Below are 27,587 nucleotides of genomic sequence, written 5' to 3'. Positions count from 1 at the left end.
TTGGTTTACTACCCTGCGCGTGCGAACAGCGTAGCCAGAGCGGCAGCGGCAGTCGAGTGGAGCGGCACAGCCCCGGAGTCTTGCTTTGCGTGTCACTCATTTCAGCGCCGGTGAGTGGGCTCTCTCGCAGCTTACGCTTAAACCGAAAATAATTTGCCGTCATCATTCAAATCACCAGTGCTATTGTATAGGCTGAAGAGAATATTACAGCATGAAATGTTGAATTCCCAAAACATTCAGCTTTGCTTTCCTTTTCAGCAATTTCATTTCGCAACCTATTGCAGCTTCATTCATCACCGACAGCTCAAAAACTAGAACGCGAAAGCGTTACTCCCAAAACAAGAACAAAAGATACTAGCTGCGGGGGAAAAAAATACACGCAGGACCTATCGGCAGACTCAACACTGCGGTCTACGGGCCATAAAAGCGAAGATCAGGTGCGTTCAGATAGTTTACACCCTTTTTTACTTTATAACTTTGGTATAAATCTATTATTTTAGAGCGAATCAAAGATATCGCTACGTTTCTTAATGTCTTAAGTTGACGTAGTGGAGTAGTGCCCGCCGACGGCGTCACATGGTCGTTTTATGAGCCCAGAAAAGCAAGGATTTCAAATGGGTTTTTATTAAAGCAGACTCAATATTGCGCTGAAATATTTCAGAAACTGCGTGTCTAATCTTTATCGAAGCATAAAAAATTACAACCCGGCGCCTTCATTTTCTTGTCAAAACTCCTTTAATGGGTCTTTCTGGATCTCTCAGGGTGCACTCCTGGCACAGTGGTTAAGCGATGCGCCACTGCTTCGAAAGGTGGCTGTTCGGTAAGGCTTGCTCAACCTAGGTTGCTCTTCCCGAGCAAGCATAACCAGGATTGGTCGAAAAGGTCCTGACATCCCGACGCGAACTCGTGCGGATAATTCGAACACATTCAAACACAGCGATCACATAGCACAGCAATGATGACGTCACTGCACAATTCCTCATTGGTCTACAGGGTTGTGACGTCAATTAACCACCATTTCGTAGTGCGTCTGAAGAAACACAAGCAGTAGCGCTGAAATGAAAAATTGGGTAGAGCCGGGACTCCAGTCGTTGACTTTTGGGTCGTGAGCCGAGCGCACTGCACCTCGACTACTGCGGAAAATTCGCTTGGCTTGCTCATAGGGAGGATTTGTGTGCCTTGAAATAAATAAAAAAAATTAAATTGAACAGTGTTCGATGTCTTCGAAGTGATGTGCAAACGGGACCCCAGGCAGGTACAGCACTCAATAATGCCATCGCGCCGTACCTGTAAGGCGGAGCTTAAGTGTCCGCGAATCCAGTGCTTTGCCCTTATCTGCGGCCAACTAACGTGTAAAAAGCGACTGGGAGCGGTGCCAGAAGCAGGCAAGACGGCAGAACCCCTCTCGACAAGCATCGCCACAAGTTGGGTTTAAGGCCACGCGCTCCCGTTCCGTCTCACTGCACCCTCAGTGTGCGGATTTCCAGGTGCATGTGAGAGCCCCGCAGTGGATTTATGCTCATGCTTTTCGAGCGAGGTCTCCAGGAGCGTTTCTGTTTCGTTCTGCTAACGTCTGTTCCGAGCAGTCGACGCGAGTCCCCCTTGATGAAACGTGTCGATCGGTTGAGTAGCGCTTGCAAAAGTCAACTTCTGTGTTGTATGGCATATTGACGGGCTAGTTTGTTTTGCATCTTGAAACTTGGAAAAAATCACCTAGGCGCAAATATTTTCCAAGGACAAAAAGAGACGAGGAGACATGCCACCTGTCCGTTGTCTCCTCGTCTCTTTTTGTCCTTGTGAAATTATTTGCGCCTATGTGGTTTTTTCCAAGTTTCTGTGTTTATAGCTTGAATTTTTTGTAATGAGTTTTTAGGGGCGCTCATTTGTTCTTCACTAGTCCCTGTGCTTTTTACTTAAGGATAGTTCTAAGTAAGACGACAAAGCAGACCTCCTTAAGGGTGTGCAGTACACAGAGCTTGCTACATTGTAAATATCTGCACAAAAGACACGGCAAGAGATGGACGGTAATAGTGATAGTTCAATACAGCCAGCCGTCAATATATGAACAAAAAGGGAACAGGAGACGTAAGACACACGAGGCTCAAAACGCGCACTGCCCCGCCACTCCCAGCTGGCAGCGACCTGAGCAGCCAGACGATAATAATGCCTCGATTTCTGCACTTCCGCAGGATGCGCGCGTTGCGAAACGCAGGTGTTGAGCCGCGAGGGCTGCAATGGCCGGCTATGCCGCTGCTAGTGCCGCTACTCAGCTCTATAGGTTACGAAGCTCAGGTTTACGGTGAGCGGGACAGCGCCTACGCCTTTTGGCGCAAGAAGCCTCATCGATGTCTTGAGGTCGCTGTCCGGGGCGTGGAAGAAAAGCCACAGAGACCCATTTGTTTTACGAGAAGCAGACGGGAGGGAGAAATACTTCATTTTTTATTCAGAGATACCCCGCTTTGCCCATGGTCGTGTAAGCAGGGGTGGCTACACCTTCGAAAAAAACAACAACAAACAAACAAAGCTTCATATAGTGCAGCACAGCTGGTTACAAGACAATCGGTTCCACTCTGTTGTGGTTCTTCAAAAGAATGAATTAGCATAAAGGCTCGTTCCAGTCTGGTAATCTTGTATTTTGAAGTCACGGTAAGTTCCTTTGGATATACAGTGCGGCTGTTTAAAATAAATATAGTTGTTAATTCTGGAATTGTCATAGATTCGAAATAACAATTTCAAGCGCAACCTGCCATCGCAGGGCAGTGGCGCATCGCTTAACCGCTGCAACACTGCGGCAGGAAAGAGAGAGGGTTGACGAGTCAGCATGAGGCACGTTGTAGGATGGGAGGACGTACAGCGCTCCGTCGCAGTAACGGTCTGGGTACGAAGGACGCCTACGCAGCCATACGTGTTTTCGCCGGATGGTCGCACTATGCCGGCAGCAGTTGGGGAGACAGGCGCACTCTGTGGCTGGCGGTTAAACGGTTCGTCAGAAGGCTAGGGCCTTTACTTTTGCTCATGGAAAGCGACCATCTAGCCTACAGCGTCCCTTCAGGAAACCGCCAGCGACAGCGGACGACGTTCCGTGCACCGAAAAAGTCGCGACGAGGCCATCGTGCCCCTCCGGGCGCCAGAGAGACCCCGTTCCTGAAAGGCAGGTAGATGCTCTCTACTGCATCGCTTGCGTCTGCGTCTCGGCCACCGAGGTCTCGGCACAACGCGAGCTTACGGCAGAAATAGACTCCGTGGGTGCGAAAGAAACCACGTGAAGTCATCGAGGGCAGCCGCAGACTGCAGCCCAAACTGCTGATCGTGCTCACGCATACATCGGCGACCACGACACAAGAGTGTGGAGCCTTCTGTGGTGTCGTAATAGATTTGTGCATCCCAGCTTCGAGAGATCCTAAAAACCATGCGTGCAACGGTTGCGCTCTAATGTTCTTCATTCAACACCACATCTGAGTGAAAAATTCTACGCGCATTTCTTATCAAGCAGAGCACTGCGCTGTCGATTATTGCGTGTTTGTTGACGAACACGCGATAAGCGTGTTCGCAAACATCCGTTGTGATAAACTCTGCTGCGTTCGTGGCGATTTCTGCGTTCGTGTATTGCTTTCGGTGCGTTCTAAGCTGAACCAGATCGGCGTTGAAATTCGGGCTTGTTGCTTCATACTTCAGAGCAATAGCGCAAACAGGACAAGGGACCAAGAACGAGTAGACACACACAGCGCTAACTCTTCAACATATTTTACAAACATATGCGGCAGTGAATAGTACAGGTCCTTAATATCTGCAGAAGAAGCGCGAAGGTTATCCCATTTAGCCGACTGCATAAAATTAAGAGCTTCACTAGAATTTCTTACTTTAGTAAAAGTTGAGTAAAAAATTCTAGCGAAGTTCCTGATTTTATGCAGTCGGGTAAATGCGCGCTTTTTCTGCAGATCAGGGTACTGCGACAACCGACAATAGCTGTCGACCGGGAATGCGAGCAAAAACTTGACGCATCAGCTGGTTGAACATTTTCTCTCAGAAAACCTGCCTTGGGAGCCAGAACTTCACTTACTGCATGCATGATGACCTACGCTGGGAACAAGGGAGACAGACGAAACTTGAGTTTTTTTTTAATGTCGGACGAATCAAGTGGGCGGACTCATTAGGAGTGTAAAACTCTCTTCTGTGATGAGCCGAGTTAGAGGTTATGATGCAGCCATGTGGTGCTTCTAGAGGTATTTGCCAACATATCTGAAAGCATATTCGCATCTCCGTTGCGTTGAAAGCATCGAAGACCACCAGCTCGCATGGCGCTTCAAGAAATGTCGATGGGCATGCACCCAGGAGGGTGCATGAGCACCCGCTAAAAAAAAAAAAAACTATACAAACACTTTGCAACTCAACTCTGCAGTCTGTACTCCTCAATCCTTGGCCGATCCCCATGTGTGGGCATGTGCCATTGTATGAGGATAACAACAGCGACAACTCCTGCAGCCTGCACAAAGTAGCCGATCCGAAGGCTGGAGTCTGAAGGAAGCCGCTTCACTGTTCAAGAAGAACAGAGCGAAATAGACAAGGACTAAAGGAAGATACGCACAGGCAGGAGCTGACTTGCAACTAAAGGTTTGTTGCTCGGAACGTGGAAATAAACAGATCAGACTCCAAACAACAAAAAGAAAACATAGGGGTGATGCACACTTGTCCATGCACACAAGAAACCAAAATGATGCAGCAGCATTACTTCCCTGGGGATAGAAATTCTAATTCTTTTGCTGACAACGATAGGGAGGGACTACTGGCACATGAGTCCTTTAGCCAGGCGATTTCAGCGGCTTCAGTAATCTCTCGAGTCAGCGTATTGGGGAGTCTACTCAACACTTTTGTTTGTTGGAAGTATGGCTGGCAAGTTTTGCTTTCACAATCTCGGCAGTGGATGCCGAGATGCCCTTTAACCGTAATATGAACATTGCTATTGTGCTCTCTCAGGCGCTCGTTCAGGCATCTGCTCGTCTGGCCAACGTACTGTTTTCCGCACGAAAGTAGAATAGAGTAGATGACACCTTCTTGGCATGCAACAAACTGATTTTCATGCTTTATGGAGCACTTTTGTGGTGCGAAAATTTACTTGTTTGCACAGTTTTCCAAGCTTTTCGGGAGCCGAAAAAAAAAAAAACTCTTACGTGAGCTCGGTTGCCTATCTTCTTTAGATTATGGGAAAATTTATGAATGTAAAGAACAACTGTTATCTTTTCTTTTACCTTGGCGGACTCTGTCAGTTCGTTCTTTTTGTTTTTGCTTAAACTTACGAGCATCGATTCAGATACGGACACGAGCAGTTGCTTCACTGGCCGCCTTGCAAGCCCAACGGAGCGTGAATAGCGCTGTGAGCTTGCGGTCCTGAAGTTGCTGCGTACAACGGCCAGACGCAGCCTGAGTGCACAAAACACGAAGCGAAAGATTCAGCGCTCGTGTTTGCGACAAGCCTTTCTAGTTTAGTTTAGTTTTATGGTGTTTAACGTCCCAGCAGGACTCAGGTTATTCGAGACGCCCTAGTGTAGGGCTGCGGATGATTTCGACCACCTGGATTTCTTTACGTCCGACGGCCGTGTGGCTTGGATCAAACCCGCATCTTTCGGGTGGGCAGCCTAGCCCCACTGCCACTTAGCCACCGCGGTGCCACTAGCGTTTCGCTCCGTCATGTGTTATGCGCGTTCATCCTGAAAATGCGTAGATACGTCACCTTTCATAGCTGTACAAATTGCAGTTTTTTTTGTCTCCCATTAAAGCTTTGTTTTCGGTTAAACTGACATTTGTTATCACGAGGCACTTACCATTCAGTCAAGTTTGACTGAGAATTTCCTTTTCGTTTCCCTTCAGTTACCTTTTCTACACCTTCCCACCCTCCTCCTCAGTCTGTTTTTTTCACGTATCTTCCAGGTCCGAAGTCCTGATGGAGGTCCTGCGTATCTAGTTTTGCGCCTGATTTCCCGTAGGAGTAAATTATCAAAAAAAAATAGTGCTCTTCCGATAGTAACGTATTGTGACTGGCATTCTTTTTTTACAATTATTCCTTCGTTCTGCTTAATCCTTCCTGCATGAAGACATTTTGTCTTTTTTGTCTTTTGTTTTGTAGTCTACTTTGCTCTACTTATTTGATAGCCTCCTGTCTTGATTTTTGTGTTGTTTTTATTCATGTTACCACCTTTAGCGCATCCGTCCTTTTTCTTTCTTGCGCCCTTATATGCTACCTGTAGCATCCCATCTTCCTGTTCTGTATCGTGTATGTGTCCCTTTTCTTGACCGTGCGTTCTATTCGTCTCAACTTTTATTTTTACACGTCTCGATCTCACTGCCTTCTTGATTTTCCGGCTGTACTTCTTTGTAGATTGCTTGTTGTATATATGCAATGACGTTCTTGTAAGTAACTTTTTCCTTCTCTTACCTTCGTCCTATTAGTATACGGTTCTGTGCGAACTCCCTGGCCTGTCTTTTTTTTTTTATTATTAAACATTCTGGATGCTCCAACCCGGCCTTCTAATATCTGCCCACTTTGTCTGCGGTTCTCTGTCCTCGTTACTGCATCTTCGAGATTTATTTTTTCTTGCTGCATCTATAACTTGGCGGTCTTGACTAGGGACATGAATGTTGTTTTGCTTGCTTTTATTCTGACAACAATGTTGTTCCTTAAAATTCTTTGGAGTGTCCGGCTCGTTTTCCTTTAGCTTCAGTTGGCTCTAAGCCCGGCAAAGCCCTGTTGTACCAGGCTGGCTCTCTCTTTAATTCGAATCTCTTACTTAATATTTGAAAGGACCAGTAAAAATGGAACAACAGGGTGACGGGCACTGGGCAAGAAGGTTTCGGTCGACCGTATAGAGAAGATGCGTTTGACAGCCGAGACGGTTTCTGCAGAGGCAGCCATGGTGGGAAGAGGTGCGGCGGCGGCCCTGCTGCTGTCTCTGCTGGGTGCGGCGGCCGCGGGCGACTCGTACGTGGAGCGGGAGACCACCAGGGGCCGAGTGCGAGGCACGGTGCTGCACGTGGTCGGCCGGGGCGTCGAGCAGTACCTGGGCATCCCGTTCGCCGAGCCGCCGGTCGGCGAGCTCCGCTTCCGACCTCCGCGGCCAAAGGGCCGCTGGACGGGGACCCTGGACACCACCTCGGTCGCAGCCACGGCTTGTCCCCAGGTGGGTCGACTACCTGGCCATCTTCGGGTGCCGGCTCATGCCTGTACCGCACTGCCAGAGTTCGCCATCCGCAGATGCACTTGGAAGCGATTGTCTTCCGCCAACAAGCGCTTCCGCTTGGAGCTGGTTGGCACACCATATTCCACAGAGGTCAAAGATAGCAGAAAGGCCGAAACTCGCGATGGTGCTGCAAAAGTTCAGAATTTTAGGACATAAATTTCGATTATGGGGAAAGTGTGGAATATTCGCCGATATTATTGTGAAAATATTAAAAGGTAGTGGTCCATTCTCCCGAAACGTAACGAGGTCTTTGATTTAAAAAGTCCATATAGCTCTCTTCAAGCAGCTAAACGGCCGCAGAAAACCAATGGAAAGCGTTTTTTAGGATAGCAAAAACATAAAAAAATGCAATCCTGTCGAGGCGCCATTTCCGGATACAGTCATTTTTATAGTCAAATTTTACGGCATATAAAAAAATTGAGTTCATAAGCAACTTCGCGTCGAAAAGTGCGCTTGTCCAGAAGTTTTGTTCGTTAGTGAGTGTGTCTTTATTTTTTTCGTATAAACGTACATATAAGTATGTATGAATATATATTTTTCCTAGTACATTTTGATGAAGTAATGACCCAGGAGATTTTGTAGCGTAGCTGTGTGCCATCACTTTGTTTCTCATTTTCGTCCTCTCATGGGCGCTTCCCACGGAGCTCAATGTCCATATGTTTTAAATTATTATGAAGTTGCTCTCTTTTTGTAAGCAATGGGTGGAGTGCGAGGTGCACGTAACGCCACCAAGACTGTTAAAATGGCAGATATCTGCGGCCACAGCTGTGGATTGAAACACTATCAGCTTTAAATGCATATCACAGTAGCGCCATCGGCCGCTTGGCAAGGTTTTTAAGAGATATAGATACCGGTACGGTTTCGTTTCTCGATCTTCACCGATACACCCCAGGTGAACCAACCAAGCTCTCGAGAAGGACATCGGTCGCGCAAGCCAAAAAACTCTCGGCAGTCTATCTTTTAATCGACGTTTGCAGAAATTTGGCCCAGCTATCAGGCTGTACAGGGAATCATCACAATGTATCACACCACCAACCCATCACGTTGCCACCGTGGAAACAATTGATAGCGCTAACAAAGAACATGAACAAAGTTGGAGGACCTCGTACCGTGTTCTCATTTCGTTGCAGTCTTCGGTTTGCGCTTTGTAATTCCTTTAATATGTACCAACAATCCCAGTAGCAAGCACTACCCGGTAATAATTGAGAATTTGGAAGAAAACTGTGCGTCCACCCCGTTCATCGCTTTACTGATGGCGGTGGCAGTCCACCTGCAGTCACGACTGTGCTCCTTGCGTTCGTCCTGTGGCCAATCTTTAGTGCATACAGTTGTGCGTGCGTCCACAGCGAATATTTGCAAAGTGGCACCAGTGTGTGAGTCGTCCCTTCTGCTGTCATCTTCTGCGCGCTTACTGCAAGGAAATGTTTCACGGTGGCGAATTGTGAGGAGCCACTTGGTGTGAAATGGCCTGAGTGATGTCCTTCAGAGCTAGAGCACAGAAAACGAGAGCAAATTCAACTCAGCTTCGTGGAGTAGCGCCATCTGATGCTCTTGCATGGTGGGCTTGGCGGGACGCCACAGGCTCGAGCGTTCTTCCCGCTGAATCTATAGTTGTTGCCCGGTGCACATCAGAAAAAAAAGTTCAGTTTATTGTCCGTAAAGATCCCTGCCCAGAAGCATTATAAAAAATGTGGATAGATATATTATAATGCATGGATAAAAGTGTTATCCCTCTCATTTTCTTTTCCATGGCTGGCTGCCCCGTTATTAATTTAATTGCGCGCCATTTCTTTCACCTTCATGTCTTTCCCCGGCAGGTGAGCACTGGGGCGATGCTGGTAAGTTCAGTTGTGAGTACCAGTTCATGAGCAGCGAGCTCTTTCGAGCCTCAACTAGGCGGGGAAAAAATTGACTGTGGTTTAGCTCTGGTTAAACCGGGTAAATGCGCGTTCTTCTGGCGATTCTTCAGCGCGTTGTCTTCGCCTGGTAGCACTGAGGTGTTCCTGAGCAGCCAGGTATTGAGATTCATCGGTGACCGATGACGTGGAACCACTCTGCGAGGTAGAACGTTGTCGCCGAGCTGCATCCTTAGCATGACGCTTTGCAAGAAGTTCTTCACGCTGTACTGGCGTATCTTGTGCACGTTGTCGCTTTCTCGCTTCTTCCTGTCGCTGTCACTTCTCCTTAGAGGACTGCATAGCAAAGCATTCACGCCAAGGCAAGCGCGCATTTATAGACGCTTAACAGCGCGGGAGCATGGGTGCCGCCATATTTGGTCACGTGACCATTCCGCCACGCTGCCAGGGAGTCCTGCCAGGGAGTCCTGTCCGTTGTGTTTTTTGCGCTGGCTCGTTCAGAAGGAAGTCCACAGAACGCCATTGCCCGTTCGGTTGTACGCCTTGCTCGTCGGTAAATTGGTTTTTGAGGAAAGGAAATGTATCTGTCTCGCATATTTCGATGGACACCTGTACCTCGCCGTAACGGGAAGGGAGGAATGGGAGTGAACGAAGACACCGTATTCAATAGACGCGTCTTTGTTCATTGCGAACCATCGACCTGGCATGGCGGAGTGTTGCGTGCTCGTCACTCACTCCGGAGACCCTGGTTCGATTCCCTTACTCTACCAATTTCCTACTCGGTGTTATTTTCTATTTATGTGGTCTGACTAGAAGTGAGGCTAATGGCTTAACCGGTATCATTCGAATGCCATCGATGCACAGCGCACCAATGCTGCTAACGCCGGCTTCGAACACGGGCTTCGAAGACCAGAAGTGGCGGACCGTCTGGTGGCGCTATCTGTCGTGGACGGAGCAAACTGCTCGCCGCCGCTAACGCGCCGACGGCGCTGTCATCTGGCGGAGTGCGGCAGAAGCAAATTGTTGTGAAGGCCGTTTACAGAGAGCAGTTTTCTTTTTACTGGACAGATGGCGGCACTAGGAGTTCCACCGCTTCTGGCCTTCGAAGCCGGCGTTAGCAGCACCGGTGCGCAGTGCGAAACGCTGCTGCGCAGCTTGTGTACGAACGTGAAGTGACTCTTAAACAACCCAGCTGTGATACGAATGTCATGCGTATTATTGAATTGATTTACCTGTGAATGAAATTTGCTGTTCGTTGAATTATTATCTAGAGCTAATATCCCTGTGGTGCAGTGTCGGAAAAATAGACGCGCTTGTTACATAAAGGAAACCGCTACACAATTGGCGCCGTTCTTGGATTAGCTGTCTTGCGAGTTCATGTTGCTTCCAAGCAGAACAGAACGGTAATGTGTTGTTCCACGGAAAAATAAACATATCACAAACGCCGCGAGCCAGTTTATTTCAGCGCCAGCGTTAGCTGCGGGAATAGCAGGACATCAGTACATTCCTATCACGTTTCTCACCGTTGACAAACACTGATCCAATACATCGAATGATCGGTGCTTCCTTGGCGTCGGCACAGTGCTCACTAAACTGTCATCCGTACTTAACGCTAGCACGGTGGAAGCGGCAACTGAGCTTTTGTAGAAGTCCTCAAAGAAGGCGCTTTGATATGCAATTCTGTCGCCCAGTGCAAACCTCTACAGAAGTGCGCTAATGCATGGGACAGCGGTGAAATTTATCATGACAAGACATTGCATATTTCCGCTCATTTCGGCTGGCTACATCTGCAGGGTGAACTCCGGAGCAGTTTTCAGTTTTACTTTACGAGAGAACATGGTCGAAGGTCGCCGGGCTTCTGAAAGAGTTTAAGAGAACTTCTTGCTGGGCTAGTTGGTAATTCATTGTAAACTAAAGGCGCCAGAAACCCCCCCCCAACACACACACGCACGCACGCACGCACGCACGCGCGCGCGCACACACACACACACACACACACACACACACACACACACACACACACACACACACACACACACACACACACACACACACACACACACACGCACACGCACACGCACACGCACACGCACACACACACACACACGCACACACACACACACACACACACACACACACACACACACACACAGCCGCCGCGGTGGCTCAGTGGCTATGGTGCTCGGCTGCTGTCCCGAAAGACGCGGGTTCGATCCCGGCCGTGGCGGCTGAATTTCTTTGGAGGAGAAATTCGAGGCCCGTGTGCTGTGCGATGTCAGTGCACGTTAAAGAACTCCAGGTGGTCGAAATTTCCGGAGCGCTCGTCTACGGCGTCTCTCATAGCCTTAGTCGCTTTGGGACGTTAAACCCCATAAACCAAACCAAACACACACACACACACACACAAGACAAGAGAACGGGACAGAGCGCCACTCACAACTAGTTTATTTTGCAGACCACAGATACATATACCGGGTGTTTTTTTTAGAAGGTCCAAAATTAAAAAAAAGGTAAATTGCTATAGATTTATTTTAACACTGGGGCTATACTGGAGGCTACGGCGGGCGCCAGGCAAGAGGAAAACTGCTTTAATTAGTTCGCTGATTAACTAAATATGCTAATAAACTTTTCTAATTTTTAATTTTAAACGGTCACACAAAGACATTCTGCCGTCTGCCACACAAAGCCGTTTGGGTTTGGTCAGCCTTGCTAAAGAAATTGATCAAAGCAAAAATAAAGCGCTGAAAGTGTTCTTTAGGGCAAAGACGAACAAGCAAGGCTTGCCATTCAGAACGATAGTAACAGAAAAGGGTTCGTGGCAGAAGCAGATTAGTCTTTACCTGTTGAAGCACTTGAACAAAGTAGATGTAGGAGATTCTTAAGAGAAATTCGTTTTTAGGAGATTTGTTCTTAACTAAAAGATCCGACGAAGTTTGTGAATTTTTGAAAACTGAAGTTGTTGTTGGCCGTGCCTTTTCCGTGAATGTTGTTGACCTGTTTTAGTCTGTGCATCATGATGCCCTATTTACTGCTGTCAGAGAATGCATTGAAAGAAATGATCCGATTTCCTTTCAGAACTCTGCCGGTATTTGTGTTGATAATTTTTTAACCCTTTTAAAGTTTTACCTGGAGTCCACTTTTATAACATTTGACCAGCGGTATTTTCTGCAGAAAGCGGGCATTTTGTATTGGTTCGTGTGTCGCTCCGGTTTGTGTCGCTCCCCCCCCCCCTCCGCTGGAACTCGCAACTGCTCGCTGCTCGTGAGCAGGTAATCTCAGGTGATACACAGGAGCTTACCAGTTTCTCTCGGGGAAAAAAAGCACACAACTGTACCTTTCAGTGCTCACCTACCGGGGAATGACAAGGAAGTTAACGAAATAGCTTGTAATTAAATTGAGAGCAAGCCATGAAAAAGAAAATGAGACTGATAACTCTAACAAGCAAGAACAACGCAGAATAAATTAGGGAACAAACACGACTTAAAGATGTTTTTTTATATAAGAAGGCGTGTCTGAAGGAAGTGCGTGGGCGACGAGGCCTGCGCTCTCGGAAGGGCACCCTAAAAATATCTCGAGAGCAGACGATGGAAAATTAGACACCGCTGGCATGCAGGCCTTCCATTTCACATGGTCTATCCTCTTTTGAGCACTGTCGTGCAGTCACGGACTAAGGGTCGCGGGATGTAGATTCAGGGAAAAAAATTAATTTCCCGTTGCCTCACTACCCAGCCATTTGATATATTTCTTATAAAACGGAGCACGCATGTCCCTTCGAGATTTCTTAGTATCATTCACTAGCTTTGCTAGATCGCACAGAAATTTTTTTTTTTCCGCTAACACGCATCTGGTAAACTTTTGCCAATGACTGCACTTGGGCAAAACATGTAATGTGGAGAATAGACAAACGATGGTCTTTCAGGGTAAATGAGTGGATTCTCAAAGGAAAGCAAACACATTGAGCAGGGGCGACGAGAGTGAGGTGGGCGGAAGTTGAGATGTTTGTGAGCTACAAGTCAGATTAGCATTGCAAGTATTCTGCTCGCAAGTCCTCTACCATAGCCGCATTTAAATAATAACTAAAAGCTTCAGTTGGCGGTTCCCTAGCGTAGCCGAATTTAAATAATAATTAAAGGCTTCAGTTTGAAGCACATATTGACCAACAGAGCTCGGTCTCCACACACGCAAGAACTAACAATAATCAACTGCCGCCTTCACCTTTCGGAGTCCAGTTCAATATCGGGAACAATATTTAGAACAAGGCCAAAAACTTCCCTTCTAATTTCCGGTTCCTACGCCGGTACATCAAGTCTTGCCCGGAACCACGCGGCCCACCTGCCCGCTTGTGTGAAGCGAGCAGGACGCGCCTCTACGCGTGGTGACATGGGGAGCCCGTAAGAAAATGGTAAAAATCAGCGCCAACACCAGATGAGCGACCCAGCGGAGGCAATGCTAGACCTATCTAGTGCATTCACGCTTCAGTTCGCGCAGAACCAGTATGAATGTAATATAGTATAGTGGTTCCAGGCCTCTTTAGCCCCATTGTTCACACAGGGTTGGTTGTGGGGACAGTAAAGAGATTTAAAGTTTTTTATCCTTGTTCCTCTGAAGAATCAATTACTACCTTAAGAGGCTTTCCTTGATGGCTTCCTCGAGGGACTTCTTTATGGACATAGAAGTTGCGTATTTTTCATTGCATTGCTTCATATCTCTGCTGCCATTCAGGTGGAAATGGCCGAGCTCGGGATGCACAATGTCAGCTACACCGAGGACTGCCTGCTGCTGAACGTGTGGGTCCCCCAGCGCGCCATGCAGCCCGGCTCCAGTCAGTCGGTGCTCGTCTGGATCCACGGGGGAGGCTTCAACTTCGGCAGCGCCTCTCAGGCAGACTACAGCGGCGCCACGATTGCCGCCATGGAGGATGTCGTGGTCGTCTCGATGAACTACCGCCTCGGCATACTTGGCTTCATGAACGCGGATTCTCCCGAGTGTCCGGGCAACGTGGGCCTCTTGGACCAGGTGATGGCTCTCCAGTGGGTGCGGCGCAACATTGACGCCTTCGGAGGCGACCCGCAGCGAGTCACCCTGTGGGGCGGAAGTGCGGGCGCAGTGAGCGCGCACGCGCACGTCCTGTCTCCGATGAGCAAGGGCTTCTTCCGCAGAGCGGTGCTGATGAGCGGAAGCATGTACAGCCTGGACGCGTGGGACATGGTCCACGAAAGCATGGCCAAGGGTAACAGGGTGGCCGACATCGTCGGCTGCTCCGAAGGAGGACGTATCGACCTCTCATCCAACGTGGACGAAGTCCTGACCTGCTTGAGGGGCAAGTCTGCCGACGAGCTGGTTAGGGCTGCGGCCGAAAGCGCGGCGCCGAAGGTCACCGCGTTCCATCCTACCTATCACGACTCATTCATGCCCAAGATGCCACTGGCAGCACTGAAGCGGGGTTTCTTTGGGCCCGTAGACATCCTGGCGGGCGTCACTTCGGACGAAGCAGCTTTGATGTTCCTCTCTTCGGCAAAGCCAGAGCTTCTGGCCGATGAGCTCGAGTCGTCGGAAGGACTCGCCGAAGCTCTGAGCGCCGTCACATCGGCGTGGCTGAAAGTGGAGGCACCGGACATAGCCGACGAGTACGCCGCCGACGCCCCAGAGGGCGACGCCAAGGCTCTCAGGAGGCAGTACATCGACTACATGTCGGACCGGATGTTGAACTGCCCTCTGCGGTTCCTCGCAGAGAAGCACAGCGAGAGGGGAAGCAACGTCTTCACGTACGTGTTCGGCCACAAGTCGAAGACAGCGCCCTTGCCGAGCTGGACGGGCGCGCCCCATGCATCCGACGTAGCGTTCGCCTTCGGCCACGTCTACGCCCAGCGGCCCAACACACCCGATGGCCGCATGAGCGACGCCTTTGTCAGGATGCTGGCCACCTTCGCCGACACAGGGTGCGTGGCTGCCATTTTTTTTCCAGCTTTTAGCTTTCATTCTCTGCAGGTGTCGTCCAGAAAACGCGACAAACCTCAGGCCTCGTCAAAAAACTTGTTTAAGCTGGTACTTTGCACTAGTTGGTGCGGCACAGCGAACAGAAACAGCCTGGGAGATACACTGTGCTTTTCCGTCTCTTCCGTTCCGCGCTTTGCTTACTCTAAAATACTCAAACGTTTCCATCATAATGATCGGCAGTCAGGCACTCAGTCACAACTTTTTTTTTTGTGTGTGTGTGTGTGGGGGGGGGGGGGACTGAAAAATTAGTCGTTCGTTGTGCAGGCAACTTGTGTGACTGCAATTCAGATTTTGCCCTCTCCAGCCTAACCATTTCTATTCCCAATAGCATCGAGTTTGCAGACTCATCCGCGTACCAAGTAGTCTCGCTCGTTTCTATAATAGGGGTATGCTTCCTTTTTGATCCGATTACTTTCCCTTTTGCCCTCGTTAGCATGAAACAATAAAACTATAGAGAATCGTTGTTCGCTCGTCACACTGTTTTGTGGTGTCACAGCTGGGGTCCATCTGGCGCACAACGTTAGGAAATCTGGCTTTTCAAGATACTCTCGCAATAATTTGAAATCTATTTCAATACCCCGTCCGAGCCACAACAGAAATCTGAGTCTCGAGTCCGATACATTAAGTCTGCCACGTGGAACACTTTTTTTTTTCAAGTCCTACAATCAGCTGGCTTTATTCGGTGTGTCTCCTCGAAGCTGCGATGATTCTATCGGCGCTTATTGTCGTCTTCGTCCGTTAACTTCATCACTGCCTGCTCCTCCATCTTCGACTCTGGGTGCTAAACGCGGCCATCTTCTGTCATTTAATTTTAGTCCTCTCCTTCCGACTTTTTTGTCTTATTCCCGGCTTTCGCTCTTCTTTGTGGCGCCTGCGCAATTGCTTCTTGCCATTTCACCGGGGCGGCGCTTTCTCACCTTTAGTACGCGGCTGCCGCTGCGTCTTCAGACGCATCGCAATGGAGAGGTTCTCCACGTCTCGATCCTGTCGCCTGCACCAGATCTTATTACTTCGCTGTCTGTTTTATGGAAAATTTATGATGACTGTCAAATAATTACTACCCCTCTATTTCACTTCACTTCAATTCACTTTAATACCTTAAAGACCCTCGTTAGAGGGTATTACATAAGGGGTGGGGCACACAGACATGAAAAACAGAATAAGCAACAGATAAGTTATACAAATATAAGATTTTCACTGAGCACGTACACGCGTGATTCTTTCGAGGAACAAAGATGGGCATGTGATAGCAGCAAGTTCTCGTGGAAGGCCGTTCCAGTCGTTCGCAGTCCGGGCGAAGAATGATGAAGAAAATGTAATGGTGCGGGTGCGAGGTCGTGACACTTGCTGCTGATGGCCGGTGCGGAGGGAGATGCGTGGTGGTGGTGCGCAGATGAAGGGTTCCTGTCGTAGCTCAGAGTAAAAAAAAAGTTGTGAAACAAACATAAACTAGCAATGTAGCGGTGATGAGCAAGGGTAGGTAGGCTGGACTGTGATTTGAGAGATGATATGCTGATATCAAAAGAATACTATGAATGAATGAATCTAGTTGCTCGGTTTTGAACTGCTTAAATTGAATTACAGAGATATGCTTGTTTCGGAGACCAGATGGGAGATGCGTATTCTAATTTTGATCTGACTAATGATTTGTATGCGAGGAGCTTGTCATGCTGAGGTGCAGAGCGTAGGTGAAAGTGAAAAAAAAAAAACAGCCAGTGGCCGTGTTCTACAATGATCCACTCCATTTTGCATTTCGTTTCGGTGTGACGTCACTGTGACGAAAGCAACAGCAGGTAGGAAAGAAAATAGGCAGTCACAGACCAAGCCAGTCTAGTCACGGAACCTCCGCCTGACCCGCCGCGGTGGCTGAGTGGTTAGAGCGATCGGCTGCTAAGGCGGAGAGGGTTCGACCTCAGCCGGCGAAACGCAAAAGGCGCCCGTATACTGTGCGATATCACTGCACGTTAAAGATATCGTCCTAAAGCAAACCTCAATCACATCCTATTCGAGTGCGTAGAGGAGCAACCACCTCTGATCCTCCAAATCTGAAACCAAAGTCAGTGGGCGACAGCGTTGCTCAGCACTGAGCCGGAGGCACAATTCTGGATATAGCGTTGGGCCCTGGAGGTCGCCAAGAAGCATGCACTTCAAGTCACCTAGCGCCATAGCCAGGGCCCACGCGCTTCATCATCAGTCTGACTACACCTACTGCTGGGCAAAGGCCTCTCCCATGTCTCTCCAATTAACCCTGTCCTTTCCCAGTGGCAGCCACTTTATCCCCGCAAACTACTTAATCTCATCCGCCCACCTAACTTTCTGCCGTCCCTTGATACGTTTGCTTTCTCTTGGAATCCACTCGGTTACCCTTAAGGACCAGCGGTTATCTTGCCTTCGCATTACATGTCTTGCCCAAGCCCATTTCTTCCTCTTGACTTCAACTAAGATGTCATTAACCCGCGTTTTTTCCCTCACCCACTCCGCCCGCTTTCGATCTCTTAACGTTACACCTATCATTTCCCTTTCCATAGCTCGCTGCGTTGTTCTTAACTTAAGCTGAACCCTCTTTGTTAGCCTCCACGTTTCTGCCCCATAGGTGAGTACCGGTAAGATACAGCTGTTGTATACTTTTCTCTTCAGGGATATTGGTAAGCTACCATTCATGATCTTAGAAAACCTGCCATATGCGCTCCACCCCATCCTTATTCTTCTAGTTATTTCCCTCTCATGATCCGGATCTGCGGTCACTACCTGCCCTAAGTAGACATATTCTCTTACTACTTCCAGCACCTCGCTACCAATGGCGAACTGCTGTTCCCTTGCTAGGCTGTTGAACATTACTTTGGTTTTCTGCATGTTAATTCTTAGCCCCACCGTTCTGCCCTGCCTGTCTAACTGATTTATCATGCTTTGCAGTTCTTGTCCTGAGTGGCTTAGCAAGGCAATGTCATCAGCGAATCGCAAATTACTCAGGTATTCTCCATTAACTCTTATCCCCAACTGTTCCCATTCCAGACCCCGGAATACCTCCTGTAAGCAGGCAGTGAAGAGCATTGGCGAGATCATGTCTCCCTGCCTGACACCTTTCCGTATTGGAATTTTATTGCTGACTTTATGGGGAACTATAGTAGCTGTGCAATCGTTATAAATATCTTCCAATATTTTCACATAGCACTCTTCTACGCCCTGATTCCGCAATGCCTGCATGACAGCTGAGGTTTGCACTGAGTCAAATGCTTTCTCGGAATCAATGAAGGCTATATATAGGGGTTGGTTATATTGTGCACATTTCTCTATCACCTGATTGATAGTGTGAATGTGATCTATTGTCGAGTATCCTTTAAGAAAGCCTGCCTGATCATTTGGTTGACTAAAGTACAAGGTTGTCCTGACTCTATTAGCGATTACCTTAGTAAATACCTTGTAGGCAACGGACAATAAGCTGATTGGTCTGTAATTGTTCAAGTCCTTGACGTCTCCTTTCTTATGAATTAAGATAATGTTAGCGTTCTTCCAAGCTTCTGGTACTCTCGAGGTCACAAGGCATTGCGTATACAGGGTGGCTAGTTTTTGTAGTACAATCTCTCCTCCGTCCTTCAACAAATCTGCTGTTACCTGATCCTCACCAGCTGCTTTCCCTCTTTGCATTGCTCCTAAGGCTTTCTTTACTTCCTCCTTCGTTACTAGCAGGATGTCCCATTGCTGTGCTCGACTGCCTCCCTCAGTAACGATGATTAGATTCGCGACTGTATAGGTTCTTGTAGAACTATTCGGCTAATTCAACTATATTATCCATATTGCTGAAGACATTGCCCTGTTTGTCTTTTAGCGCATACATCTGGTTTTTACCTATGCCCAGTTTTCTCCTCACTGATTTTAGGCTACCTCCGTTTTTTAGAGCATGCTCGATTTTCTCCATGTTAAACTTTCTTATGTCGGCTACCTTGCGCTTATTTATTAACTTCGATAGCTCTGCAAGTTCTATCCTGTCTATCCACGCGCTTGCCTGAACCTTATTCCTTGCCCCTACCCTCTTTGACATAAAAACACATATAAAAGCTTGCCCCTCCGCCTTCCCCTGGTCGGCGAAGCTAAACAGGAGCACTCCACTGCGCCACCTCTTTCTGCTTTCACTCCCACCTTCATTCCCTTCCCTTACGGCGCGGTTGAGGTGCCCGTCCACCGAGAAAGGAGACAGTTACTGAGCCGATGACTTTTTCTCAAAAATCTCTAAAATCCGGCGCTCCCAGTTCAGCCGAGCCGCACGGACCATGCTGACCCCATTCGTCGCACTAATGACGCCCAGTTCCTTTGCGGAGACCGCATCAGCGGCGAAAAAGGTCTCTGTGAGGCGTGCGAAATGCGTCTTCGTGCAGCGCCGTTTTGTGGGCATCTGCGCCTGTGCGCCAGTGATACTTCGGCGCGGGACGCGTTTATGCAAATACATTTCATCACGGGCACGTTGCTTTCACAACCAGCGTGACGTCTTCTCTCGAGCCCTACCTTACTGGCACGAGCACCATTGGCAGATGACCAAATGGAATGGAAAAGCAAAGTGAAATTAAAATGAAAGATTTTCACCTCTCTAACTGACACTCAATTTTTTTTTTGCTTGTTTACCACATGGAATCTCGGGAACCAGTTGGAATGCCCAACTGTAATCTTGATGTGATCTATCCATTGTGTTCGATGGGTAAATCGTCAGTGCACCTGGGCATGCCCACATCCCATCTGTGCATTACACGTTCACATACTCACCCCGACCTCCTGGGAGATCGCCCTTCTGGCGGCACGTGAACAGCGCAAGGTCATTGGCCGGTCTAGGCTGGAGGGGAAGGCCAGAGGACTCTTGGACTGAGGAGCCCTCCCGGGAAGGATTTTTTATTTCTTACTAAGTGAAGTTCATCCTCCTCCTCCTCCGTGATTTCTGCCCTCGAACATAATACTTCATCAGAAAAAGAGAGTATACTGACAGCAGTTGCTCCGTTAAAATCTATTGCGCAATTGACAAAACAGTTGATTGTTATTCAGTTGTGTTACTAACCGTAAGCAGTAAAAATCTAGAGAGACACCCGTACTGTAGTAGCACGACGCGGAGCCCAAAGTGCATATCGGTATTGCTGATCATACGATCCAGTAAAAAAAAAAGTGCAAACTGACTGATTTAACCATGCGTGCCTATGAGGAAACCTCTCACAGGCCCACTCTATCGGGGCGCGTTTTCCAGCGCAACTAATGCGAGATGCTTTTTCCGCAGGTTCCCTGAACTTCCGAGCGGCAAGAAGTGGCCGAAGTACACGAAGAGCTCCCCCGCCGTCATCGTAATGGACCACGGGAAGTTCAATGAGACGCGAGACTTCCGCGAGAGTCAGTGTGAACGCTGGAGGACTGTGTTCTAAGAAGTCAAAAGCTTTTTACTCTGTTTTTGGTGGTTATGGTGCCTTATAACTTTTGGCATAGATAGCACTGATAGCACAGCACTGATACCTTTTTTTACCTTTTACTGTTGCTGGTCGCGAAGTAATCTACTTAAAACACAAAATTCCAACAAATTATGCCCCTTTCCAGACTACTGTCGAAGGAATAATGCGCAAAACAGATTGATAAAAGAAAACTGAAAAGAAGTAATGCAACATTTTTGTAGTCAGACCCTGGGAAATTTTGTCAAAGAATTCCCCCGCCAGTCCTAGCGTTACAAAACAACCCTCCTCCAAGAGGAAAAATGAAACACTTATTATACACGTGCTACTGAAGATGTTCAGCACTCTAAGTGGTTATTTTGGAATGCTGGCATCTGCTTTGAACGCTGCTGCCACGAGCATGGGTGTGTGGCGATTGTGTTTGAATGCGATGCGTCAATGACCGGGACGAAATAAGCTGTTTGGTCGAGAGAGGTCACCTGACCTGCGACGTCATCACAACCTGTCACGTTGTTGTGAGCAACGTAGTTTCTAGGCGGCATATTAGAGAATCGAAATGAAAAATGAGAAAAAAAAAATAATGTAAAAATGTGATATAGTCGAGCCCTCTTAGAACGACTTGACGGTCGCGCCGATAGCGTTGGTTCTATCCGAAGTTCGCAGAAAGTGGAATTTTCATTTTTCAGTCAGAAATACGTAGTCCGAGGAAGCGCTTGTTTCTTAGCAAAGTTCGTTAAGCCCGTGGGCTGCATTGAAGGAGACCGTATCGCGGCGCTCTCCAAGCTCTGCAGAGTGGTTATAAGAAAGTTGTTCGCCGAGACCAAGCTGCTTTAAGAACACGATCTATCCAATCGCGTTTAAATCGTTCACGGCAACCGGTGGCAGGTCGGTCTCCTTGTCGTCATATTCTTGGCATTAGAGGAGTGTTCCTACTTCGCATAGAATGACTTCATCATAGCGTCACTTTGCAGAGCTGGCGTCATGATCCGCACCTTACAAGAGTCGTCCGAGGAGAAATAATGTCAGGCCATGTGTGCATCACCAACCCGTTGTTACAATTCTACATGTGTCTGATCATGCGGATATTCAACAGCGCCTTCAGTTGTTTCTTGGCCCATAAACCATGCTCTAGGGAAGCAATTTCTGATGCACTGTCCCACCCACATAGCCTTACTCATTTCCACAGCGGCGTACGAAGATATCCGAACTGCAACGTCGCCACCTTCTGTGTCAGTTGTGATCGGCATGCGCTGTATCTGGCACCGAAGCTGAGCGCGTGAATGACACACACGTCCAGTGGCTGAGTATTATACTTTTCATTCGGTTGCGAGAAGAGCATTGCCACCTCACCCAGAGAAGGCAGCACGTGATGAGTCGCTAAACTGTCAAGGATGAGCAGGAGATCGGATTTTTTTCGCTGTTCCACGGTTGAATTCTCAACAAGCTACTCGACGAGAAAATCGCGCATCGCCCTTATGAAACATGCGTAGTTGCAGGTTCCTAGAACAACAAAAAAGAAAGTGTCTCATTTTGCAAATGTTTGTTTTCGGCCTGTAGCGGACGAAAGCGTAGCTTCCAAAATATCACAGCGCGCTAGACTAACCGAACAAAGAACAGCCACCGGTAGCAGCCATTCATCCTAGTGCACAGAAGCAGGTTGGCGCGAAAGTTTGTGACCAGAGCAGGAGTCGCCTTTTTTTTAACGGCAGCAGTTATAGTAAAAGGGTGCCCCTTTGTCGGCAGCCTCCTCGCCTTTCCTCTTGAATTTTTAGGTCACCACATTTCTGCTATGTCACCGCGGTGCTCGGCTGCTGACGCGAAAGAAGCTGGTTCGAACCCAGCCGCGGCGGTGCAGTTTCGATGGAGGAGAAATTCTAGAGGCCCGTGTACTGTGCGATGTCAGTGCACGTTAAGGAACCCCAGGTGGTCGAAATTTCCGGAGCCCTCCACCACGGCGTCTCTCATAGCCTAAGTCGCTTTGGGACGTTAAACCCCATGAAACCTAAACCAAACATTTTTTTCAGAGGACGGATGTCACGGGGCTTGGACGCATTCTTCGCGGCAGCGCGGGTTTTTCGATTACGGCATCGAATTAATGACGCCTCACGGTTTTGACAGTTCGCCTGTACGATTAACCCTTTCATACGGCTCTTTGGCGTTGATTACGTTTTGCATCAAACAACTTCTAACAACAATGATACTATATCACTCCAATCCAATCTTGACAAAATATCGTGGTGCCAAACTTGGTCCATGTGACTGAACGCTTCCAAATGGAAGTCAATGAGACATCGCTTCATTCTGATAATTCCTTCAATTATGCTTATTCTGCCAATAACATGAAATTAACGTTAGTCGATTAGTATAAGTGTCTCAGAAATAATTTAACGCGTGATCTCGAATGAAACAACTACCGTATTTTCCGGTGTATAAGACGCGGCTTTTTTTCGAAAATTTTGCTGGTGCGTCCTATACAAGGGTGCGTCTTATATGCGAATTTTTCATCTTTTTTTGCGCGTTCATCGATTACTCCAGTTCATGCTCAAGCTTTTTTCACCTAAAAAATATCACTACCAATAACGCGGTTGTAACACGGTTAATACTTCAATACCGGGACCGCCGTGCGCGACATTCTAGGTGATCTATATTATGAAACGGCGGGGATGACGACTTCCGGGATCACAAACGCGCGGCTGTTTCGGAGGCCCCAAGCAAAAGTAATGAGAAGCGCCAAAAGATGGTGACAATCGCGCTTCTCGCCATTGTCAAGACAAGCCGGCGTTCTTTTTTAGTCACCCTTTGCAACTTTTTTTTGCTCCGTGTACGTAGTGCATGTTTCAGCCGAGTTGCTTCCAGAAATGGGTGAACCTTTTGATAGCGCATCTGAAGATGAAGACTTCGAAGGTTTCAAGTAGAATAAAATGTTATGGACATATGGGGAGCTGTATCGTTTTTCCGTTCTTTTTTGCTAGAACGTGGACGAGTATGGCATGAGTGTTGCCTTTTTCGATCACTTAGCGTTGCTTAAGAATTGCTCACAGGTACGGTGCATTTCGCGATAGTCGCGCAAGCGTATTTAATTAAGCCTCACTGGCCTAACTGGGTAGACTGGGGTGCGTCTTATACACGGGTGCGTCTTATATACGAACTTTTCCAGTGACAGCATGCATATATGGCAAGTGCGTCTTATACAAGGGTGCGTCTTATACACCGGAAAATACGGTATATTCATTTCGTGTCGAAAAATGCTACCGAAGACTAGGCTATCTGCGCCGCGATTTTTCACCTCCTCCCACTCCTCTCATTCTCGCACATTATAAATCTGTGGTTCGACCTAAACTTGAATATCTATACACACAATCTAGGATATCCATACCGAATTACTAACACAGGCTCTCGAGCCGATCCAAAATCGTGCAGCTCGTTTCTTCTTTTAAAATTACTCTCGTTACTCAAGCATTTCAGCAAGGAAACAATATCTCGGTTTGCCTGATTGGCTTCTCGTCGCAAGTGCCTGAGGCTGTATCTTTTCCATGCACACACATCACACATAGCTTCTTATTAACAAAAAAAGACAAACCTGTGTGTGAAATGTGTGGTGAGGAGCTCACGGTAAATCACATTTTAATTTCTTGTTCGCATCTCGAAGAACTTAGAAAAAAATTTTTACGGTATTTTACACTGAACACATTCCATTTCATCCTGCATTGCTTTTAGGCGAGCAAACACTTGTCGAGTTTTCACTTGTTTGTAAGTTTCTAAAGAAAGCCAATGTTTTAAACCTATTATGATGTAACCTCTATACACTTAACATAACATCATCTAACCTTGTGTTCGGCGCATGATATGCGCCATAAAACCCCATATAACTAACTAACTAAGTATCTTTTCCATAAAATTTTTCGCACAAATCCAAGTCGGAAACACAGTTATTGCTTCTTTTTTTCTTTTGCTTCATCCACAATGCATTTTGTCACGTAATGATCATATGTTTAGAGTTGGTGTTCCGTCATGTCGTACTAATATGCACTCCAATTACTGCCTCCATCGCTGCAATCATTGATGACGTCGCCTTCAAGAAAGCTGTGACAATGGTTTGTTTTAATAAAAATTTGTTCTGCTTACCCACTCCTCTGTGTAATGCCCCCGGGTCTTCAGAGGGGGGAAAAAACACTTTCTTCAGGCACACTTCGTGATAGAGCACTTTCGGTGCTTATGGTAACCGTACACGAACCACACGATCGCTGATAAACGAGTAATTTTATCTTAACATATGGCCCTGCATGCCCATGCCTTGCAAACTGTTCAGAATTGAGCTCTGAAGCACGTTGTCATAAGCTTTTGCAACGTCAAGAAAAATGGCTAAGGTGGAAAGGCCGAAAGCTTTTTGGTGTTCAATGTGACTCACGAAGTCTAAGACGCTATCTTGGGCACTAAGACCTAGGCGGAATCCTGTCATACATGAAGGCAGTGCCTTGCTGTCCCCAAGCCACTACGATAAGCGTTCATTTGCCAGCTTCTTCATCAACTTAGCTACACAGGAGGTCAATGACACAGGGCGATACGAGGCAAGGACCGCAATGTCTTTGCCAGGCTTCAGAATTGGAACTACATATGCCACGTTCTATGACGGAGGAACATCGTCAGTCTCCCAAACTCGATTCATGATGTTTAGGAGCTCCTTCCTGAGTTCCAGGGACATTATGCAGAAGTTGGTCGGTGATACCGTCGGGACCTGCTGCACACCTGCGCCGCAGGTCTGAAGCTCCCTAAGCGTGAACGGGACGTCCATGATAGACATGGAGGAAGCAAGTGGTGTTTATATATCATTCCAGAATTAGCACGTACAAGTGCTTAAGTACACACGCCTTTTTAGAGCGCTTGAGCGGCGCACCGAGGAGTCAACTTGCGTCATCTACGACTGGCCCAGGGCTCGAAACAAGACCGTAATCGCGCATCCACATTCGCTTGGGTCGTGTTTGACTGCACAACACAGCGTGCCGTTCGAGCTGCCTGCACAAGTGTGTGGACTGTACAGGTTTCTTTTTTGTTTACGCAGTGTGAGCCGAGCGCTGCCCGCACATGACTCAGAGTCGAGTTAATTCAAAAAATGTTTCCTCGCTCAAAGGCACGGCTTGCACAAGCCACAAATGTGAACATGGACGTCTCGCATATAGTTAACCCTTTCCGATAAGTTAAATTTGTCCAATGTAAAATATTGACATATTGATTTTAGGGGGATAATGGAACAAGATAAGAAAATTACAGTTCTGACGGTTCTTGCATGATTCCAAATGGAATCACCGGTAATGATCAAATTCGAGTAGGAGACGCGCACTGGTTCTTGTGAAAGGTGGCACGCAAGAAGCCGCGCCACTATGTTCCCAGTAACCTACAGCCTCGAGCTCCCAGCATCGCTTTACACCGACTACAAATTTATAACGCTAATTCTCAGATTGAGTTGGTGCAGAAAGTTTTGAAATATTCATACAGTGAGAGTACTGCTTACAGTGGGTGTTTGTATCATTGAATTCTGCCTTGTTGAACTTTACTATGCGGCATGCATAATATGGATTTTCCCACGATGACTTTTTTGGATGCAAAGCTCAAATAAAAATCGCCTGTTTTCCCCGCTTATCGGACTGCAAAGTATTGTTGAGAAGCCGCGATCAGATTGAACGGGAACTGGTGGAAGCCTATTACATTAGAAAAAAAAAGGAGATAACTGCATCAGTGATTCATCTGTGATACTTCGCCGATCTGAAATGGTTTTCTTAGATAGATTTCTGTAATCGCCTGCCTTCGGAATTCTTTTGGTGTTCTCTGGAACTCACGTGTTTGTGATTCGCTTAGTGGCGCTTGGGTAAAGCGAAGGTATATTAACGGTCTACGTCGAATGAAGCCTGTTGATAGTAAGCGCTCGTCCCTGTCTACTTCTCTGTCCGTGTCTTTTATTGCGCCCCTGTGTCCTCCTGAAAATTTATGAACCAAAACGCCCAAATACAAGTACTTCTCAAATAACTGGTCGCGTTTGCTGGCTTTTCGAAGATAAAACGCTAGATGGCTTTCAACCTTCGGCATACTTGCAATACCAATTAGCGTGCCATCAATTTACCTGCATATTTTTTTTTGTGCGCATCCTTGCTAGTACATTTTCAAGAGCGATGCCTCTTTTATTGCAGTATTTTTTGTACGGTGACGGTTATTTTAATTACATGCATTACAGCCTTCTCAAGCACACGAGATTCCTAGAACAAATCTTGGAAAGCTTGGCTTAGTGACAAGCCTACAATTGGCGAAGTAAAGGCAGGCTAAGCATAGGAAACAAATGGCCTTGGATTATTTAAGTGCTGATGGTGAAAAGCCCCTGAAGTCAGCACTTTTTAAACGTGCAGTCTAGGCAGTTCCTGGCTCGTGCTGGCAAACGGTGAATTTAGAATGAATAATATAGGCGTCACGCCAATTTCTTTCCCTGTGTAAGTCCGCAGGGAAGTTTATTCGTGTACCACACACCTCACTGGCACCGGGCCAAAAACTGGACAGGAACTGAGTGAGCAAAGCGGAAGTGAGAGAGTAAGAAAACTTTATTTTTCATCTCAAAAGAAATAAACCATAATGTTAGGCCTTCAGGGAACGATACAATAACAAGCAACAGATCCAGGGCAATGCACATTGCATTTGGAAGAGTAAATTTTACCGTCACTCAAGGTTTCCATGCTCTTCACAAAAAAAAGTAACACATTAGGGAATAGCACATGAAGACTAAGGTAACGTTGACTCGTCATGTGTAACACTGTGTGTCACATCAATGTTAAAAATTGTCTCCAAAGCACGGGATGACAGAGGCGCATACTTCCAAGAGACCACAATGGTTCCTCTTCAAGCTCACATGAAAATATTGTCCACTGCTCAAGTTTTTATTAGTTGCGACTGACTGTGTGATAAGCAGTGTCAAAACGGATTACAAGGCCAAGACAGGCAACCTGTGATCCAAAATTAGAAGTCCGCTGTCAGGGCTTGCATGTGTTGTTGCCTACAGCCCATCCTCTGATTGAGACAATGATATTGTGCACCAACACAGTGAA

At 47.4% G+C, this 27,587-nt stretch overlaps 1 protein-coding gene across 1 annotated transcript; it reads left to right on the top strand.

Moving 5' to 3' along the window:
- Positions 1-23,485, top strand: LOC149326668 (acetylcholinesterase-like). Its single transcript, XM_089565081.1, has 4 exons — positions 1-110; positions 6,898-7,172; positions 13,811-15,027; positions 20,340-23,485. Exons 2-4 carry the CDS (start codon positions 6,906-6,908, stop codon positions 20,479-20,481), a joined length of 1,626 nt encoding a protein of 541 aa, XP_089421207.1. The 5' UTR covers positions 1-110; positions 6,898-6,905; the 3' UTR covers positions 20,482-23,485.
- Positions 23,486-27,587: the final 4,102 nt, after the last annotated feature.

The sequence above is a fragment of the Amblyomma mixtum genome, chromosome 10 (assembly GCF_055824585.1).
Source record: "Amblyomma mixtum isolate Tamu chromosome 10, ASM5582458v1, whole genome shotgun sequence".
Taxonomy (NCBI): Eukaryota; Metazoa; Arthropoda; class Arachnida; order Ixodida; family Ixodidae; genus Amblyomma; species Amblyomma mixtum.
The sequence above is the reverse complement of the archived record's forward strand: the minus strand, read 5'-3'. Positions and strand labels throughout refer to the sequence as shown.

Excerpts from the sequence above, each read along its gene's own strand:
- LOC149326668 (XM_089565081.1), top strand. The coding sequence starts at position 6,906 with ATGGTGGGAAGAGGTGCGGCGGCGGCCCTGCTGCTGTCTCTGCTGGGT. Across the intron at positions 7,173-13,810 it reads CAGCCACGGCTTGTCCCCAG|GTGGAAATGGCCGAGCTCGG; the intron begins GTGGGTCGACTA and ends GCTGCCATTCAG. Across the intron at positions 15,028-20,339 it reads GCCACCTTCGCCGACACAGG|GTTCCCTGAACTTCCGAGCG; the intron begins GTGCGTGGCTGC and ends CTTTTTCCGCAG.